This window comes from Mesoplodon densirostris, chromosome 15 (assembly GCF_025265405.1).
Source record: "Mesoplodon densirostris isolate mMesDen1 chromosome 15, mMesDen1 primary haplotype, whole genome shotgun sequence".
NCBI classification, from domain to species: domain Eukaryota; kingdom Metazoa; phylum Chordata; class Mammalia; order Artiodactyla; family Ziphiidae; genus Mesoplodon; species Mesoplodon densirostris.
The window spans coordinates 38,127,459-38,145,724 of record NC_082675.1 but is presented as its reverse complement, the minus strand read 5'-3'; the positions used below and the strand labels follow the sequence as shown (position 1 = coordinate 38,145,724).

Here is an 18,266-nt window from a genome sequence, read left to right as displayed (position 1 = left end):
ACACACAGCAACGAAGACCCAATGCAGCCAAAAATAAATTTTAAAAAATAATAAAAATTTAAAAAAATAAAGAGGGCTCTCACTTTTATTAAAAAAATAACTTAGTTCCTTTGTGTAGTTGAGAAATAGTGTCTTACAGATTATTAGTGGGTAAGGTGGCATGTGTGTTCCTCCACAACAGATGTAGCATTATGGAAGATTCTAGTGGAACAATACTGACAATAGGCCAAAACGAACACACAATATTCTAATTTATTTAGAATAAGGGCAAAAATAAAAGTAACTTTTTTTTTTCCCTCAGCTACTTCTGTTTTCTTTATGTTCTATGTTTAACCTTAAGAAATCCAAATAATGAGGAAGGTCTGTTGGGAAATTCAAGTGCTTTAGAAATTCTTTATCCTTATCCTCTTCGTGGATTTGCCAATAATCACGTCTGGGGTTGGTGCTATACTTGCAAGTTACGGGAAATGAGTTCACTTGCAGCCATGAAATAGTACCCGTTCCGGGGCCTGTCTCCCGGTTCTGAATGTTCTGACAGGGACTTATATTTGTTCCAGAACACCCTCCTCTGGTTTCCGACAGAATTCCAAAGACATACAACTCTCTTTGCCTCCTCACATGAATCCAAGACCTCCCTTACCTGAGGTGACAGCTTTTCGTGAATCTCATTTCTTTCTGGGGTCGGGTAGTTTATTGTATTCAGCTGTTTCCCTCTGAACCGAAGTTGTGCTTGAATGGCCCTATCTCCTCCACATAGAATCGTGGCTTATTTTAAGAACAGCATAAAAACACGGATCCCACAGTCAACACAAAATACCAACAGATGCTAATTTCCAGATCTTGAGAAAGAAGGGAATAAGACACTGGGAGAAGATGCAAGATTTTGCCTTTGATAAAGTCTAAAATCCTATTTGTGATGGATTTCCTAGCTGGATTAGCATAAAAACTGAATTTTTCATATGAAGCACTACATCCATCATAAATAGGTTATCTGTCTCTCTCTTTAAGATAAAGTTTTATATTCATGGCTGTGGATAAATTCCTAGCAAGCATACTATTATCAATGCATGTCTTCATCCCCAGCTGCCCCATCTGCAGAGCTAGAGCAGGAGGCTGGCGCTCTGCCTACAGATGCTGGGCTATGTGAAAACGTATTCTGTGTGTCCCATACCTAGGGGATTCATTCATTCATATACTTGGCTCATTAAGACAGTACTTTGCTCCTTAAGACCTAGATATTTGCTAATCATTTCTTTTTAAAAATCACTAAGAAAAAGAGCTAAAACCATTTCAGAAGTCAGCACTGGATCACCCTACAAAGCTGATCATTAATGCCATGGGTGTATCTTCCTCTAGGACCTGGGATGTTGGTATTGCTTTTGGCATCTAGATGATCCCAGGCTTTTAGGTATTACTTGAATCTTTTATTAGGCAGCTATTGAAGTGAAAATAAAATGAAATAAAATATAAGCCATCCATAGTGCCTTAAAACTGAGAACACTGAGATAAATGATGAGGGAGTATTTAAGAGCTCATGTGATAACAATTTGAATTCAGAGTCAAGAAAATGTAACACTACATGTGAGGCAGACACGATGTCTCATACAGAAGAGCAAACTGGAGACTTGCCCTCAAGGCCAAGTGGGTGGCTGGCTTGGGATTCTGAAATGCCAGGATACCCATGTTGCTGATAAAGCCACCAAAGGCTCCAGAAATGCCTGTATATAACCGACACCAGAACTTGGAGCAACCGTGTTTACAGTGCCTGCTAGCAAAACCTTCTCCCCAGGTTCCCAGGCTCCAGAGCAGAGCCTTGAACACACGAATCCCCTAAACAAGCAGCTCCAAACAGGACAGAAGACTAAATCACTGTGCCATTTCTGCTTTAACAACCAAACTGCAGGCCTTGAGAAGGGCCCAGCCTGTGTCCTATGCCAGAGATAACTTTCCAATTCGTTTTCCAACAAAACTGCTGGTGCTTAACAGAAAGTAGAGAAACCACTTTAATTCTTACTGCCATTCAACATCTTGGAGAGACTGTTTTAGAGCCACGAGTGGTTGGGTTGGAAGACAGAAGAAAACAGTAATATAATCTGACATATTTTTCTTATTATTAAAAAAATCTACTTTGCATGCAATGAAATTAATCAAACATTTATTTAACACCCACATAGGAAAAAGTGGTCCTGCTTCACTTAGGTGAAAAGGAATATACAAATTAAAAGGAAATTTAAGAGTTTTTTTTGGCAATCATTTTGAAGAAGAATTTGATTCTTGACCTCATGTTCAAGACAGTCAGGCTTCTGGAAAGCCATGGAAGCTTTCTCTCCACAGAGGAGGATATATTTAAACCACTGTTTCTCACCAACTGGCCACCGTCTACATCGATGACTTTGAGTTGCCTACTCTTTTTTTTTTTTTTGCGGTATGCGGGCCTCTCACTGTTGTGGCCTCCCCCGTTGCGGAGCACAGGCTCCGGACGCGCAGGCTCCGGACGCGCAGGCTCAGCGGCCATGGCTCACGGGCCCAGCCGCTCCGCGGCATATGGGATCCTCCCAGACCGGGGCACGAACCCGCATCCCCTGCATCGGCAGGCGGACTCCCAACCACTCGCGCCACCAGGGAGGCCCGAGTTGCCTACTCTTAAGGTTCCCCAGACAAGTGGTCTTGTTTGGGAAAGAGTATCAAGAGGGGGTGGGGTCGACAATGAGAGGAATCAAGGCCTCATGCCTGATCCACTTTGCTCCATGCCCTGTCCTGCTGTGTGTGCTGTCCAGCCTTCCTGTGCATCTTTCAAGGTCCAGATCAAATGTCAGTCTCTCACTGAAGCCTTAACTGATAGCTCTCCTGAAGATAAACTCTCGTGTATTCAACCTCCCCAAACATGCCATCTTTCTCCTGAATCATCCGAGGGCAGCAGGGTACCATGTGGAAGCATGGGTTTAGGGACCAGACAGACCCGAGTTTAGCACTACCTACCACTGACTAGCTGCTTGATCTTGGATTAGTTACTCAGGCTCTCTGTGCCTCAGCGCCCCCCCTGCAAATGGGGATGCTGACGATTCCTACCTTAAGGAGCTGTAACAATGAACAGAGACAACTTATCCAAGTGCTCACTGGCATGACTGGCATGTTGCAGACACTCAATAAAAGTCGATTAGGGACTTCCCTGGTGGCACAGTGGTTGGGAATCCGCCTGCCCATGCAGGGGACATGGGTTCGAGCCCTGGTCCTGGAAGATTCCACATGCCGTGGAGCAACTAAGCCTGTGCGCCACAACTACTGAGCCCACATGCCTAGAGCCTGTGCTCCGCAACAAGAGAAGCCACCGCAATGAGAAGCCCGCACACCTCAACAAAGAGTAGCCCCTGCTCGCCACAACTAGAGAAAGCCTGCGCACTGCAACAAAGACCCAACGCAGCCAAAAATAAATAAAATAAAATAAATAAATTTATTTTTTTTAAAAAGTGGATTAGAAAATGAGTGAAAGCCAGGGGTCGGCAGCACCGAGTGTGATTCCTCTCCTGGGCTGGGCACCAGGAAGCCAGCAGTTAAGTACTTTTGGACCCACATGGTACAACTATAGTCCTTGTGCACATGAAGTTGTTGTTTTCCACGGCGATGTGCTGGCTGGGGCTCCAGTGGAGGGAAGACTTGGATAGGAACTGAACAAACTCACTCTTGGGTATGAATATTAGCTAACCCCCTGCCAGGCACTGTACTATTTTATTTACATTATCTCATTAAGTACTTATAACTCTAAAAGGTAGATGCAGATGGGAAAACCAAGGCACAGAGAGGCTAAAGAAGTTGGTACTCGTATCCAGGGCTATCAGGCTCTAGAGCTTTTGTTCTCACCCACTAAACCTCATGCTTCTTTCAGATCAGCAGGTGCAGGGAACTGTCTGATTGCACTAGGAGGATGTGACTTACACCTGCATGGCTTGCAGAGAATAGCTCAGGATGTGAGGTGAACTTGCCACCCAAGAGTGTGTGTTATGAGTATGAAGTCCTCCATGTGCCTAATTAGGATAAAAAGCATTACATTATTGGTAACAAAAAAAAAAAGGCTTTCTTAAGGTTTGGGGGTTTATGGATGTAGAGATAATTGTTATCAGGATTCAACATATGACTTAATATCTAGTTCCACATTACCATCTGGCTTCAGTGCCATCTAATCAGTCAGCTTCAGCTTTCACTTCCTAATGAGGCAAGTGTCTCCTGTGGCTGAAATGTCCCAGAAGCATTAGGATTCTTGGTGCACGTCACCAAGAATTTCCTGGAAAGCATCAGGGTATTCTGAATCTTGCAGAGGCAAACCCAGCATAAGCCAGTGTTAATCCCATCCTGCTCCTTCCTGTTTTATCCCATCTGTCTCTCATCCTCAGGGGTGGGATGTGCGTACAGAGAAAGAGGAAAGGCGCTAGAGATGCAGGGTGGGAGGAAACGCTTGCATTTGGAAGTGGAGGTCTTCCCCCAGTCTCTGGTTCTCTTGGAATCGCCGGTGGGCATTCCCGTCCTGGAGGAAGTTGAACACATTGAATAGAAAGGGGGTGGCTTGGCTTGAGAAGTTTCTCAGGTCAACTCACAGAAAGCTCAGGTAATGAGAAGACCAAGGATAAATGTAAATGGGAAAGCATATGAAAAAAAAGAAAATACCATTCAGAGACCAAACTCTGAGGCCTTTCAGAGACACTGAGCCAGGAACCTCACCCTAAGTGACTTCTCCCACTTAATACGTCTAAACAGACCTCTCTTTCTGCATCTCCTGGTTGGTACTGCCATCCGCCTAGATGCTCAAGCCAAACACTTAGGAGACACCCATTCCTCCCTTTCCCCTGCCCTCCATGGCTGATGCATCCGTGAGCCTCGTCTACCTGCAGGCAGCAGCCCCTAACCCCGTGTTCAGTTTCTGTCCACAGCACCCCGACTCCTATGATGTACTGGTGCCTCTTGGCTGCCCCTTTGGGCTTGGGACACTTCGGGGAGGGAAATCCAGTGTCCTGTGCACCAAACGTAGTCAAGAAGGGATTGGCACAGACTCCAAACTGCACAGCCCCTCCAGCCCGGGGATTCCTCACCCTGGTGGGCACGGCCTGTTGTCCAGGGAAGGGCAGGGCTGTCCTTGATTCTACCTCCATGATTCCTCCTGACTGAGGAGACCCACCCCTGTCATCTCCACTGCTACCATCTAGCCCACGTCACCCATGACTGGTCCATCTCCCCTCACTGGACCCCTGCCTCCAGGCTCACTCCCCCAGAATCTGTTCTCCCCGCAGAGAACATTTATTTTTGTATTTAAAAACGTAAATATTTTTATATTTAAAAATATAAATCAGGTCATGTCACCAACTTCCTTAAAACTCTCCTTCACACTTAGAATGAAATCCCATCTCCCTGCTCTCACAGGCTCCCTCGGGACGGCTGGGAGGGGGGCGTGCACTTTCTGTGATTATCAATGGGGTTCGCACCATGGGCTTTGCACCAGACACACTGGGCTCAGATCCTGTTTAGCTACTTATCATTTCTGTAAATTTAAGCAAGTTCCTTAAACCTCTCAACGCCTTAGTTTCCTCATCTATACACAGGTGATGATTTTCTGAGTACTTGCCATAGAGAGTGGGTGTTAGGACTCACCAGGATGGTTCATGAAAAGCCCTCATTCCTCTCACACTCAATATCAGCTGATAAAAATAATCAGAACAATGGAAACATTAACTAATTTAAAGCCGGGCTCTGAATCTTCAACCATGAGCTTTTCATACCCTTCCTTAGCTGTTAAGCTGCACTGTCTGTAAACTAAATATGTCAGAAGTTTCTTTGTACAAGAGAAGTTAACAATTAAACCCATGGAATAATAAAACTATGAAATTTATAGCTAGAAAATATCCAGAATACCATGATAGGATTGCCTAAGGTATAACAACTTTAAGAGACAACTAGAAAGTTCTTATTTTCTGAGGTTGCACGTCTGCTGAGATCTGCCCTCATCCTGAATTTAGGTTGAGAAAGAATAGGAAAAAAAATAAATCAAGCACTGAAGAACTTTCTGGTCATTTGAAAGCCCACCTCTTTATTCAGAGTATCACTCATACCTACAATACCCTGATGGGCACTGTCCAACCTCTCCAGAGGTGGGGCATGCCTATGGTTCAGGAAACCCATTATAGTCTCAGGCAACACCAATTTTTATAAGGAACATTATATAAAACCAAAATTTATTTTCCTTTAATGAGTACCCACTAGTCTTTGTTTCACCCTCTGGAGCACCTCAGATGTCATTTAAAATCTCTTCCACATGCTGGCCTTTTGAATAGCTGTAAACAGCTGCCTTATTCCCCACTAAGCTGTCTCTCCTACAGGTTAAAGTTCCCAGGTCCTTCAGTCCTTCCTCACAGCACATCATTTCTAGACCCCATCATCCTGGTCATATTTTTCCGAGCATGATGGTCTGTGAGCACCCCTGTTGAAAGGGGCTCCCCAACATACGCACTATCCTCCAGGAGTGGTTTTGCCATGCTGAAGGGAGTAAGATATCACCTCCCTCATTTTGGAAATCATAGTTTTATTAATACGGCCAAAGATCACATTAACTTCCCTGGAAGACACATTTAGTTGCTTACAGTCAACTAAAATCCCCACGCTTTTCCTGCACACTTCCTCCAAGCCATGTCCTCCCATCAACACTGGTATTTGGTCTTTTCTATGTACGAGCAGGTTTTACATGTCTTCCCTATTTATTTCACTTAGTTGGCATCTCTTTACTATGCCAGCCTCTGCAGATCATTTTGGATTATGATTCTATCACCCATTAAATAGTATATACAGTTTCATGTCACACAAGTATTGGATGACCAGGTCGTCCACATCCTCAAGCGAGTCCCTGCAAAGCTGTTGAGCAGGTCCCTGCCATCTGCCACCCAGATCCGCCTCCAGGCTCAGAGGGGCTCATGAACTATCACTCTTTATACTCAGTCATTCAATAGTATGGCAGTCACACCCCAGGGTGACTCCCAATGACTCATGCCCTCGTATAATCCCCTCCCCTTAAGTATGGAACCTCTAACTTGCTTCTAACCAATAGAATATGGCAAAGGCGATGGGATGTCACTCCCTTCACTAGGTTACATTATATAAGACTCTGTCTTTGCCAACTAGAGTGAGAGAGACTCCCTTGCTGGCTTTGAAGAAGCTGTAATGTTTTGAGATGGTCACATGGCAAAGGACTGGGGGTGGCCTTTAGGACCTGACAGCCGATCTTACAGTCCAAGCAGATGAATTCTGCCAAGAACGTGAAGGAGTGTGGAAATGAGTCTTTCCCCAGTCAAGACTGATGAAACCACAGCTCCTCGCTGAGACAGTAGCTGGGTGAAACCCTGAGCAAAGGACGCACCTGAGCTGTGCCCAGATTCCTGACCACAGAAACTGTGAGATAAGAAGAGGGTGTTTTAAGCTGCTGAGTTTTTAGTAATTTGCTATGCAGCACAGAAAATGAATACAACCAATAAACCCATCTAACTGGGCTATAAACCAGCACTGATTGCTCCATCTTGTTCAAGGGTATCACCGCCAAGTGCCTTGGTGAAATCCAGATATGCTATTTTTCATTCTCCTAGTTTAAACAATATACTAACTCTGTTAATGTGAGGACATAAGATTAGGTTCACCAGTCTTCTTCTTAGTGAATTAATTCTGATGATTATTGCATTCCTGAAAACTCAAAAATTATCCTTTTCATAATCTCCTCTCAAATTTTTCTTGGGCTTGAAGGCAAATTCCCCATTCTACACAGTGTGTAGACTCTACCTTTATCCCCTTTTTTTGAAAATCAGGATTACTTTTGCTTATAGCCAGTCTCTTTTTGCCCTAAAATTCTCCTGATTTTAAGCTACATGAGGGCAAAGACCAACTGGTTTTCTTTGTACACCCCAGAGCGCCGAGCACAGCATCTTCCACTCAGTACTTTCAACTTAAACCCTGTGAAAATAGTTAAGACTGAAAATACTATTAATATATGGTTGCTGCAAATCTTCAGAAGTAGGCTTAATCTAATCCAAAGACTTTCAATTTATAGGGATGATCTGGTTGAGAGCAAAACTCAGATTTTTATGTAAGTCCATTATTCCCCTCCTCTGTGGTGTTAACAGTTACTGTAATGGCCAACCATCCATCTGCTCATGACACTTAGAAGTAGGAATCTCTTAATGGTAACTCCATGATCTAAAAGAATTAATCTTCCTTCCAAAGGAGCCTGATTTATAATGTCACTAAAATAGCTAGGCACTAAGAAAATCCAAGTTAACCAATCTTTCATCCCACAAATGTTTAATGGAACACATTTGAGCACTGTCCACAAATTCTTAGTTATGCTTCCTTTCAAGAAATGGAGCTTAATTCCCTTCCCCCTTGGGTGTGGGATGGACTTAGTGACTTGTTTCTAAATTAGAGAATGTGGTGGAAGTGATGGTATGTGACTTTTGAGGCTAGGTCATAAAAGGTGTCGTGGCTTCCTTCTTTCTGTTTCTCTTGGATCACTTGCTCTGGAGGCAGCCAGCTGCCATGTTGTGAGAACACTCAAGCAATTTCACATGGTGAGGAACCGAGGCCACCTGCCAACAGCTGACAAGCCAAGAGCCGTGTGGATGAGCATCTTGGAGGCAGATCCTCAGCCTCAGTTAAGGCTTCAGAAGACTGCAGCCCTGGCCAATATCTTAACCACAACCTCATGAGAGTTACTAACCATCTAGCTAAGCTAAGCTGCTCCTGAATCCCTGGTCCATAGAAACTATGAGATAATATATGCTTATTGTGTTAAATTGCCGAGTCTTAGGGTCATCTGTTACACAGCCATAGATAACTAATACAAACACAAATTCAGAATTTTCACTTACCTTGTAGTATTGTAAAATTCTTGATGAGCTGACCATGCTTGGAGTCCACCAGCTTCATTTCTTCCATAATCACTGATAAGTTGGCCACTTCAGTGTCCAACCTCGACCTCATCAAATCTTGTTGCATCCTGAGAGAAACAGAATCCAAACGGATGTTGGCCAGTGTGTTATTCAAGGAGGTCAGATCATCTGTGTGTTTGGTCAGCGTATCCGTGCACGTGGTCCTGACTTCATTCAGGTTGCTGGTCAGTGTCCGTAGGTAGTGGGCCGTGTAGCTAATGTTGCTAATGATGTTCACAATGTCGGTCTCAAAGAGCTGGAAGCGCTCCTCCAGCTGACTGAACTTGACAGCCGTTCTGTTCTCTGCATCCCTGTGTACATCCTGCAGATCTTTCAGGTTCTGCTCATTGGCTTGGGAAGCTGTAGTGATGTTGTCCATCTGCCCTGCAAAGGAGCTGAGCTGGCTGTTCATGTCCTCCAGGGTGTCATTGTTGGCTTTGGCCAAGGCAGAGTTATTGGCAGCCAGCGTCTGCAAGCTCTGCACTTTCTCCTTTAGCCAATCCGTGTCCTTCTTGGCTTGAAGGAAAACCTGCTGCAGGTTTTGGAAGTCATTCTTGATTCGCTGGATTGCCTGGCTTGTGTCTTCCAAAGAGCGCTGCAGATTTGTGATGAGGTTCCTTTGCTGCACCTGGGTCAGGTTCAGGTTGTTGAGGTTCATGATGACCACGTTGTGAGAATACATCTGGCTCTGCAGGTTGCCCTGAAGCACACTCGTGTCTTGCTGCAGATTTGTGACATAGCCGTTATATGCCTGGAGGGTTTTGTTTACAGTGGTGATGAGGAAGGAGTTATTCTCCAAAGTTTCTTTCAGTTGACTCTGCTGGTCCACCAGTGCATCCCCGCTCACCTGTAACTTCTCCAGCGTATCTTTGTTCTTGCTAGTCTTTTCTGTAATCTCACGAAGTTGCTGACGAAGATCCAGAATGTCTGACCTGAAGGTGGAGAGTTCTGAGTTGGTGCTGAGAGCTTTCTTCCCAGTTTGGTCCCCTGGAATAAGACACGTGTTACTCAGATTGGTGGCATGGAGAAGTGTTCAGGTGAGGTCACAGATCCCAGAGACCTAACTGGGATGTGCTCTATTTCATACATAAAACTTGTGGGATATGCAGACTGCACTGCAGTAGTAAAATCCATATCTCTGTTAAAACTGGGTCCTCAGAAATTGGAAAGGCTACTGAGTACTAGGACAGACTAACTTGGGTGAACACTTATCTCAAAGGAGGGGGAATTTGCCTGATTCTAGAGCACTGGGAAGGACGTCAAGAAGGCAATAATCTTCTGTTTAATTCACCAAAATTCATTTTTTAAAAATTGAAAAAAATCACAGGATAAGAATAGGCTGGGATCTTTTATTTTTTTAAATTAATTTCTACAATTTTTTATGAGGTTTAAAATATTTCAAATAGGAATTTACTGAGTATTTCATAAAAGAGCTTTTAATAAATGGTATTTGTGGTTCTTTTTGATCAGGATTGGTCTTCAGGTTTTATGTGGCACATAATAATGTTTTCTGGGGAGTGGAATTCAACTCCAAAATTGGTCCTTAACTTTAAAATTTTAAAGTCTTTGAATTAAATCATGAGGAAGGATTCAACACACAACATGAAAGTTTAAAGTCTTTCTGGGTGAATGTGACTTTAGAGCCATGTCATTCTAAAAAGCTGTGGTCATTTACATAGAGTTGAGTTAGGGGATTCAACTTAATAGTTCACTCTCATTGCAGATTACCTAATTTTTTCAGGTCGCTTTCCACTGCTGTGAGCTTGTCATCATAGGTTTGGCGAGATGTCTCCATGCCACCTGTAACACTGTCCATTTTCTCTACAACTAAGATTTGGAAATCAATGGATTAATACACACACCTGCCCATATTTTATCTTTCAGTTTCAACAAGACAGCATTTCATTACAGAATAAAGGAAACAGAGTGAAAGAAAAAGAGTATAAAAGAAATTAAATATAGGGAAAAAGCCATTCTTTTAGAAAAATAAGCAACGTACTTGTCACAAACCCCGGTGGTAGTTTACTTGGTTGAGAACTGTATGTTCTTAAAAGCTGTTCTCAGGATTCTGTATTGGGTTGGAGATTTTAGAAATTGTATGGAACTCATTAAATATTTTTTGTATTATAGAAATCCTCAATCTGTGTTATTTTTTATATTAACTTCCATAGGTGGAGGCATAACACAAAATGTTGTCACTCATCAGACTCCCTATCATTCTTGGTAGGTGTAACTCGATTATATGGAAGGAGATTCCATGGCAAAGAACATCTAGCTCAAGTCTATACATAAAGTCATTGTAAAAGGGATGCAAAGTCAAGGGTGTTTGCTACTCTCTGTCATGAGTTCATCACTGAGGCTTGAAAATCTGCTTCTCTGTAGTGACAAGTGAATGTTTATCAGTTCCCAAGAAGATGCCTAAGTGGGTTTCCAAATAATAATTTACTAAGAAGACTTTTTTCCCAGCATTTTCCTGATTGCACATGATAGGGAAAGTTAGTGATGCAGTGTTAAATTAAAGCCACTGTCATTATTCGTTCTCAGAAGGCAGTAATTCTCCATGGTTATGAATTTAAGTTTAACATTCTAAAATGTCTGGGAATTGTCTCCTAAAGCAAAAGAAACAACAGCAAAAAAAAGGGACCTAATTAAACTTAAAAGCTTTAGCATAGCAAAGGAAACCAGTGACAAAGTGAAAAGGCAACATACTGAATGAGAGAAAATATTTGCAAATGATATGACCCATAGGGGTTAATATCCAAAATATATAAACAGCTCATGCAGGTCAATATCAATAAAACAAACATGCCAATTAAAAAATGGGCAGATTTATTATACAAACACCAAACTTACTGAATTATACTTTATTGTAATTTAGAGAATGAGTATATAACATATATGTATACACACACACACACATATATATATATCTTTTTTTAATTGATTTATGGCATCCTCGATGCTTCCCTGAATTCCAAAGTTGCAGTGTCAGACTCACTTTCATCTATTTCCTTCTCTTTATACCAGCCTTCATCTTTCGTATTATTGGAATAAAAATATGCAGGTCACTAAACTCTAGTCCATAAAGAAGAAAACTCTTACTCTCCCTAACAGTGATCCATCCTATGTCATAATCTCTTTCGTCTTCTACCTTCTCTAATATTGTACCTCTTCATATAAACGAAAACCTGATTCCTTCCCAATAACACCACTTCCCTGGAGGTCCTCCCTAGTGGGGACTGTAGGTATTGACATAATTGTTTACCTCTGGCACATCTTGATCCTTATCTTTGAAATATCTTTTAACCCTTTCCTCCTTTTGAAATCAGCATCACCCAATTTTAATCTACTTTTCTATCTATGAGGCTATAAACCACAGAACTTCAAGACATGGTGTACCTTCTCTCTGATGTCAGCATCTTTTTCTTCTCATTCTTTCAATGCAACATTTCTTGAGACTTCAGTGTTTCCCTATTCATCTGGAATGGAGGCGTTGCAACAACTGTCTCTTGCTCCTTACAACTCAAGCCATGTCACTGTAACTCATCTTCCAGGAGACTCCCCCACCACCAAAAAAAAAATCCAACCAACCAGCCAACCAAACAAAAAAACAGGCACAAGATCTGAACAGACGTTTTTCCAAAGAAGATATGCAGATGGCCAACAGGTATGTGAAAAAAATGCTCAACATCGTTAATCATCAGAGAAATGCAAATCAAAACCACAATGAGATATCCCCTTACACCTGTCAGAACGGCTGTCCTAAAAGTCTACAAATAACAAATGTTGGCAAGGATGTGGAGAAAAGGGAACCCTACTACACTCTTGGTGAAAGTGCAAATTGGTGCAACTACTATGAAAAACAGGAAGAAGGTTCCTCAAAAAACTAAAAACAGAACTACCATGTGTCCAGCGATTGCACTGCTGGGTATATATATGAAGAAAATGAAAACACTAATTCGAAAAGATACATGCATCCCAATGTTCACAACAGCATTATTTTACAATAGCCAAAATATGGAATCAACCTAAGTGACCATCAACAAAAGAATGGCTAAAGAAGATGTGGTACGTATCTATCTATATATATGCATATATATACAATGGAATATGACTCATCCATTAAAAAAGAATGAAATTCTGCTATTTGCAACAACATGGAGGGACCTGGGGGGTATTGTGTTTAGTGAAATAAGTCAGACAGAGAAAGACAAATACTGTATGATATCACCTATATGTGGAACCTAAAAAAATAAAACAAATGAATATATATATATACAAAACAGAAACAGACTCACAGGTAGAGAACTAATGTTTACCAGTGGGGAGAAGGGAGGAGAGAAGGGCAAGATAGGGATTAAGAGATACAAACTATGTATAAAGTAAATAAGTAACAAGGATATATTGTACAGCACAGGGAAATATAGCCATTATTTTGTAATAACTTTAAAAGGAGTATAACCTATAAAAAATTGAGTCACTATGTTGTACACCTGAAAATCAACTATACTTCAATAAAAAAATAAAGATAGAAAAAAATAAAGTGTACTAAGTGAAAAAATAAAAATAAAAAATAAATTTCAAATAAGAATATATCCCTCCAGAAGTAACTCCTGTGAGATCCAACCTCTAGCAGCTTGGGATCAAGTCTGACTGTCCCTCTTGGTATCGATAGCTTTTAAAAAAATAATGACTAATTTTTTAAGCATGAATATGTTTTATATATTACTTATCAGCCAATGGACCCAGTCTATTTTATTCAGCAAGCGTTCCACCCACGTGGGACGGTGTGAGAAGATTCTCCAGGCTCCCATCAGGAAGCAGAAGTATGTTCCCACGCGTATGCGTGACCTAAAGTGAACCAGGCTCCACAGCTCCCAGCACCTTCCCTGGAGAAGCTCGTCGTGCTCTATCTCAAGCTTCTATATAGTCTGGTCATAATGAAATGTGTGCTTTGCACCAAATGCTCTTTCTCCCCCAAGCCTTTCCATGCATGCTTCTCCCCACCTAGAATGTTCTTCCCCGGCCTCTTCCCCAAGTTAAGCCCTCCTTGCTCTTCAAGACTCAGCTGGTCACGTCCTGTGGGAAATCTTTGCTGAAGTTTATGTTGCAGGGGTCTCTCTCCCGATTACAGGACTCTCGTCACTGTGTTGTCATGGTTTCTCTACTCTAAGACCCTTTAGGGCAGGACAATTTGTGTTGGTTTTATCTGCAGCTCTTAGCTCAGTGTGTGGCGCGTAGTAGGTATTCATCACATACTTATTCATTACACCATTTATTTAAATAAATGAGAATCTGCCTGCTGGCTGCTGACGCCTGTGGAAAAAAATCGACTGAGCTAGAGGTTATGCAAACAAACGTATAAACCAACCAATGCAGGGAGGCCTCGGCACTGGCAATGAGTATGGCATTTAGTTGAATAATTATCATTTTTTAAGATGACTATATAAACACAGAGGTATAGTTATAATAATCTGAGGGTTGTCTGATAGGCATGCACATTCCTAAATCCCTGGAAAATGGGAAGAAGAAAATGTTTCATCTGCATTTTAGCAAAGCTACCCTTTAAAAAAAAAAAAGAATGTTTACAAGTTTAGGTTCAGTTTTGATCCTCAAATCAAACACATGCCTCAGTCTGTCCTCAAACCACATACAGGATCTTAAGTCCTGACCTTTTTTCCTGGAAGCCAAAGAAACCTCTGAATATGCTGACAGGCAGTCATTTTCTACCCTCTCTAATTTTTCTTCCATTTTACTTTTTAAAAACACAGAACTGTCGTAGACAGATAATTCAGGTTTGTATAGAGTAAAAGGAATAAATACATTCATTAAAAAAAAAAAACAAAAACCTGTTAGGTTTCTCTTTGGTGCTAGGAAACTCTTTGCCCCGCCCACAAGGATTATGAATCGGTTACATGCACCAGTGCCTGTGTGTCTGTGTTTAAAAACACAGGATCTGGGTATAAAGCTGCAAACTTGAGGGCTGCAAAACTGGCAGCTTGCTACCTGCTTTAAAATACTAGACTGATGGAGATCCAGAAGTAACACTTGCTGTAATAGCACATAGCATTTTCACTGTTTTTTACTCTTAACTCATTAGCACAAATTCTCTGTCAGGAAAATAGTGGCAGACCATCCTCTCTGACCCTGGAAACTCCCCACCTTTGGAGGGAGACCTCAGTTTGTAGATTGTTCTCATATGAGGAAAACAAACATGAAACACAGAAGGGTCACGAGCAGTCTGTTTTTTCACAGGCTCCCCTTTATTGGAAAGTGTTTCTCGACAGATTTTTTCCTTCAAAATATCATTGCTTTAGGTGTCATATCTGAAGTGTTGCCCTTCTTTAAGTACCCAAAACTCAATTCTCTAGGATCATCTGACAATAATACCTTTTCTATAAAAGCATGTTGGTATCATTCCTTGGCCTGGGCCACTAACCTCCTTCTCCCTCGTCTGGATTCCACCCATCCTTTAAGGTCTACTCCAAATCTCACCAGCCCATTGTGCTAAGCCTTGCCTGATGATCTGATTCCACACCAATGGACTCTTTATCTGAATGGCAATAAAAACAGCCTCTATGGATTGCCTACTCTTTGCAAGGTGCACTGCATCGTCACTGCAGTTAATCCTTATGATTGCTGTTTTGCAGATGGAAAAAATTTGAGGCTCAGAGATGTTCAGTAACTTGTCCAGAGTCACACAGCTTATTTTTTTTAATTTTTTGGGGGGGTAAAAATCTGCACTTTACTTTTTTAATTTTAAAATTTTTATTATTTTTTTGGCCACATGGCATGCAGGATCTTAGTATCCTGACCATGGATCGAACCCACGCCCCCTGCAGTGTAAGTGCAGGGTCTTAAACACTGGACCACCAGGGAAGTCCCTCACACAGCTTATAGGTGACTAAGTGGGATAGCAGGCCAGGAGATCTAACTCTAAAATCCATGCTTGCTCTATAATTCCACATTGCCCTTCATCCAGTATTTCTTTTTCCTAAATATGGTTTCTTCCAAGAAAAGTCCCTTCAGGGGAAGGACTATGTCTTCTTTATCTTCCCTTTACAGTCATCATCCTCAGATGTTTACCAAGTATCTGCCAGGTTTGTGGCCCAGAGCTGGACATGGAGGATCCAAGAGACTTAGCTCATGGCCCAGGCCTTGGGGACAGGGAACAAGAGCAGAGCACAGAGCTCCTGCCTGGCGCTCACGAGGGTCTGTACCAGCCTGATTGTGGTTCTGAGGGAGAAACACGCCCCCTACTGGTACCTGGGACTTCCCAATAATAGCAGTGATGCTCCTTCGTGATGTAATAAAGACATTTCTACCTTGAACACTATTGCATATTTCATTACAAAAATACAGAAGATCTGGTTATAGGGTGTTATCCTGGATTCTGACAACAGCTACACAGTGTGATCTGATGCACATCTGAAAGCCTACTTATCCAGCTGTAACTGCTACCTTGGCAGAGCCGAGCAGCAAGGCAGGCATTTATGACTAGGAATGTTGCATCAGAGGAGGTTCTTACTGAAACAGATTCAGATGTCTGTCTTTCATCTTTATCCTAATTACACCTTAAGGTAGATGCCTGCTGGGCAGGACCACAGAACAGGATTTTCCTGTTCAGGGAATGTTCTGCAGGAAAAATGACCCACTGAATTTAGGAGGTGGCTTCTGTCATGGAAGCTTCACTGACCGATGACAAAGAGTCCAGGACAGAGGGTGCACCAAGCTGTAACTGTCTGAGAATGTGCTTTCTGTAAAGTGGCTGACATGCCTCATTGTCACAGCCAGTGTACTGACCTGTCTGGGTGACTCAGCAATCCTCTGACTTGATCAGCAAATTCTCTGGAAGGAGCTTAAGTTACATCCTAACTTGTAGCTGCGTAAGTGACATAAAAGGAGAAGTAAAGAACAGTTTTGAGGAAAACACCATGGAATTGTCTCTGCAAACTCTGATAAATAAAGGAGTTTCTATTTTACTTCCTTCCAACGTCTCCTCCAGAGAAACCTCTTTTTTCACTGAATATTCTTTTTTGTTTCTTTCTTCCCTTTTTTTTTTTTTTTTTTTAAAGTGGAGCGAGTTTCTCCAGACTTCAAAGGGAGATGTGTGAAGGGAGAACTTATCTTTCTGCCTCTTACCATGTTGGGTCACCAGAATCTTATCAGCAAGAAAGAGGAATCACTGTTCAAGTAAAGGGAAAACACATCTGGAAAATATCAGCATTTTAGCTCATTAAGGCTGTGTTTAAAAGACAAAAATTGCATGTTGTGTTACCTTATTTTTGTCAGTAGAAGCCTGAGGGATGGGGACCCTGAAGGAGGGAAAGAGGGGCCTCCAACTTGTCTCACTCCCTCAATCTCTTCGCCCTTCATCCTGGCGAGATACACCCCAGAGCAGGCCAAGTAATAATCTTCAGGATTTTAAGCTTCTAGGTAGGGCCTTGAGTCGCAGCAATTGGCTTAGAGGTCCCTGGGCATTGATTGATTGCCTTTATAGAAGTCGGCCCTAATCTACAATTCAACCATCCATCCATCCATCCATCTTCTCATTAATTCATTCAGTAAACTTTATTGGGTAACTCTTCCGTACTATGAGCCAGGTGCTAGTGGGAGATATGATAAATAAAAGATAGTCTCTTGTCTTCGTGGAGCTTACAGTTTGGGTGGTGAGACAGACCCACTGGCCATAATGATACAGTGTGACAGGGGCTAAGAGTAAAAAAGGATGCCATGGGGACCAGCAGGAGGGCACCCAACTCAGCTTTCAGGGGCTTCTTGCGGGACATGTGTCTGAGGGAGACATGAGAGAAAGAAGGAAGAGAAAGTCATAAAGAGAAAGGTGGAGAACAGGGAAAAGGTGTTCCGGGTGAATAGACCAGCCCACACAAATATGCCAGAGCCGAGAAGGGCTTTCTAATGTCATAAAAATGGAGGAAATATCTGTACTTTAAAAATAAACAAACAAAGCCCCCTATTTTGTATCTTTCTGTATAATTCTTAAGGCATAAAGATCCTAGACCTTATCTTTCTGCAGAGGTAAAAATGACAAAATACCATACAGAGGTATTTCTTCAAACCTTTCTCATCTCTGTTTACTTTCATATCACACAGTGCTAAGCCCTAAAGATACCTATTAAATGACTGTTTGATTTCAAGCATCTCCTTTACCTGAGTTCACTAGGAAAAGTTGTGAAGTGAGTAATGACCTAAATGACCCAGTAAAGGAAGACAACCAGGCTGAATTACCTGGGACATAAAACACCTTCCTTTTCCCCACTAGGTTTCCTCCCCCGCCTCCCTCTGTCCAGCCCC

General features: G+C 42.1%; 1 protein-coding gene across 2 annotated transcripts in view; it reads right to left on the bottom strand.

The window, feature by feature from the left end:
• Positions 1-18,266, bottom strand: part of COLEC12 (collectin subfamily member 12) — a 195,002-nt gene that overhangs the window by 21,561 nt on the left and 155,175 nt on the right. For both annotated transcript variants that reach the window (XM_060118788.1, XM_060118789.1), the window contains 2 exons: positions 10,680-10,778; positions 8,892-9,938 (listed from right to left, as the gene is read on the bottom strand). In XM_060118788.1, coding sequence (XP_059974771.1) covers positions 8,892-9,938; positions 10,680-10,778 — 1,146 coding nt within the window. The remainder of the gene's footprint in view (positions 1-8,891; positions 9,939-10,679; positions 10,779-18,266) is intronic.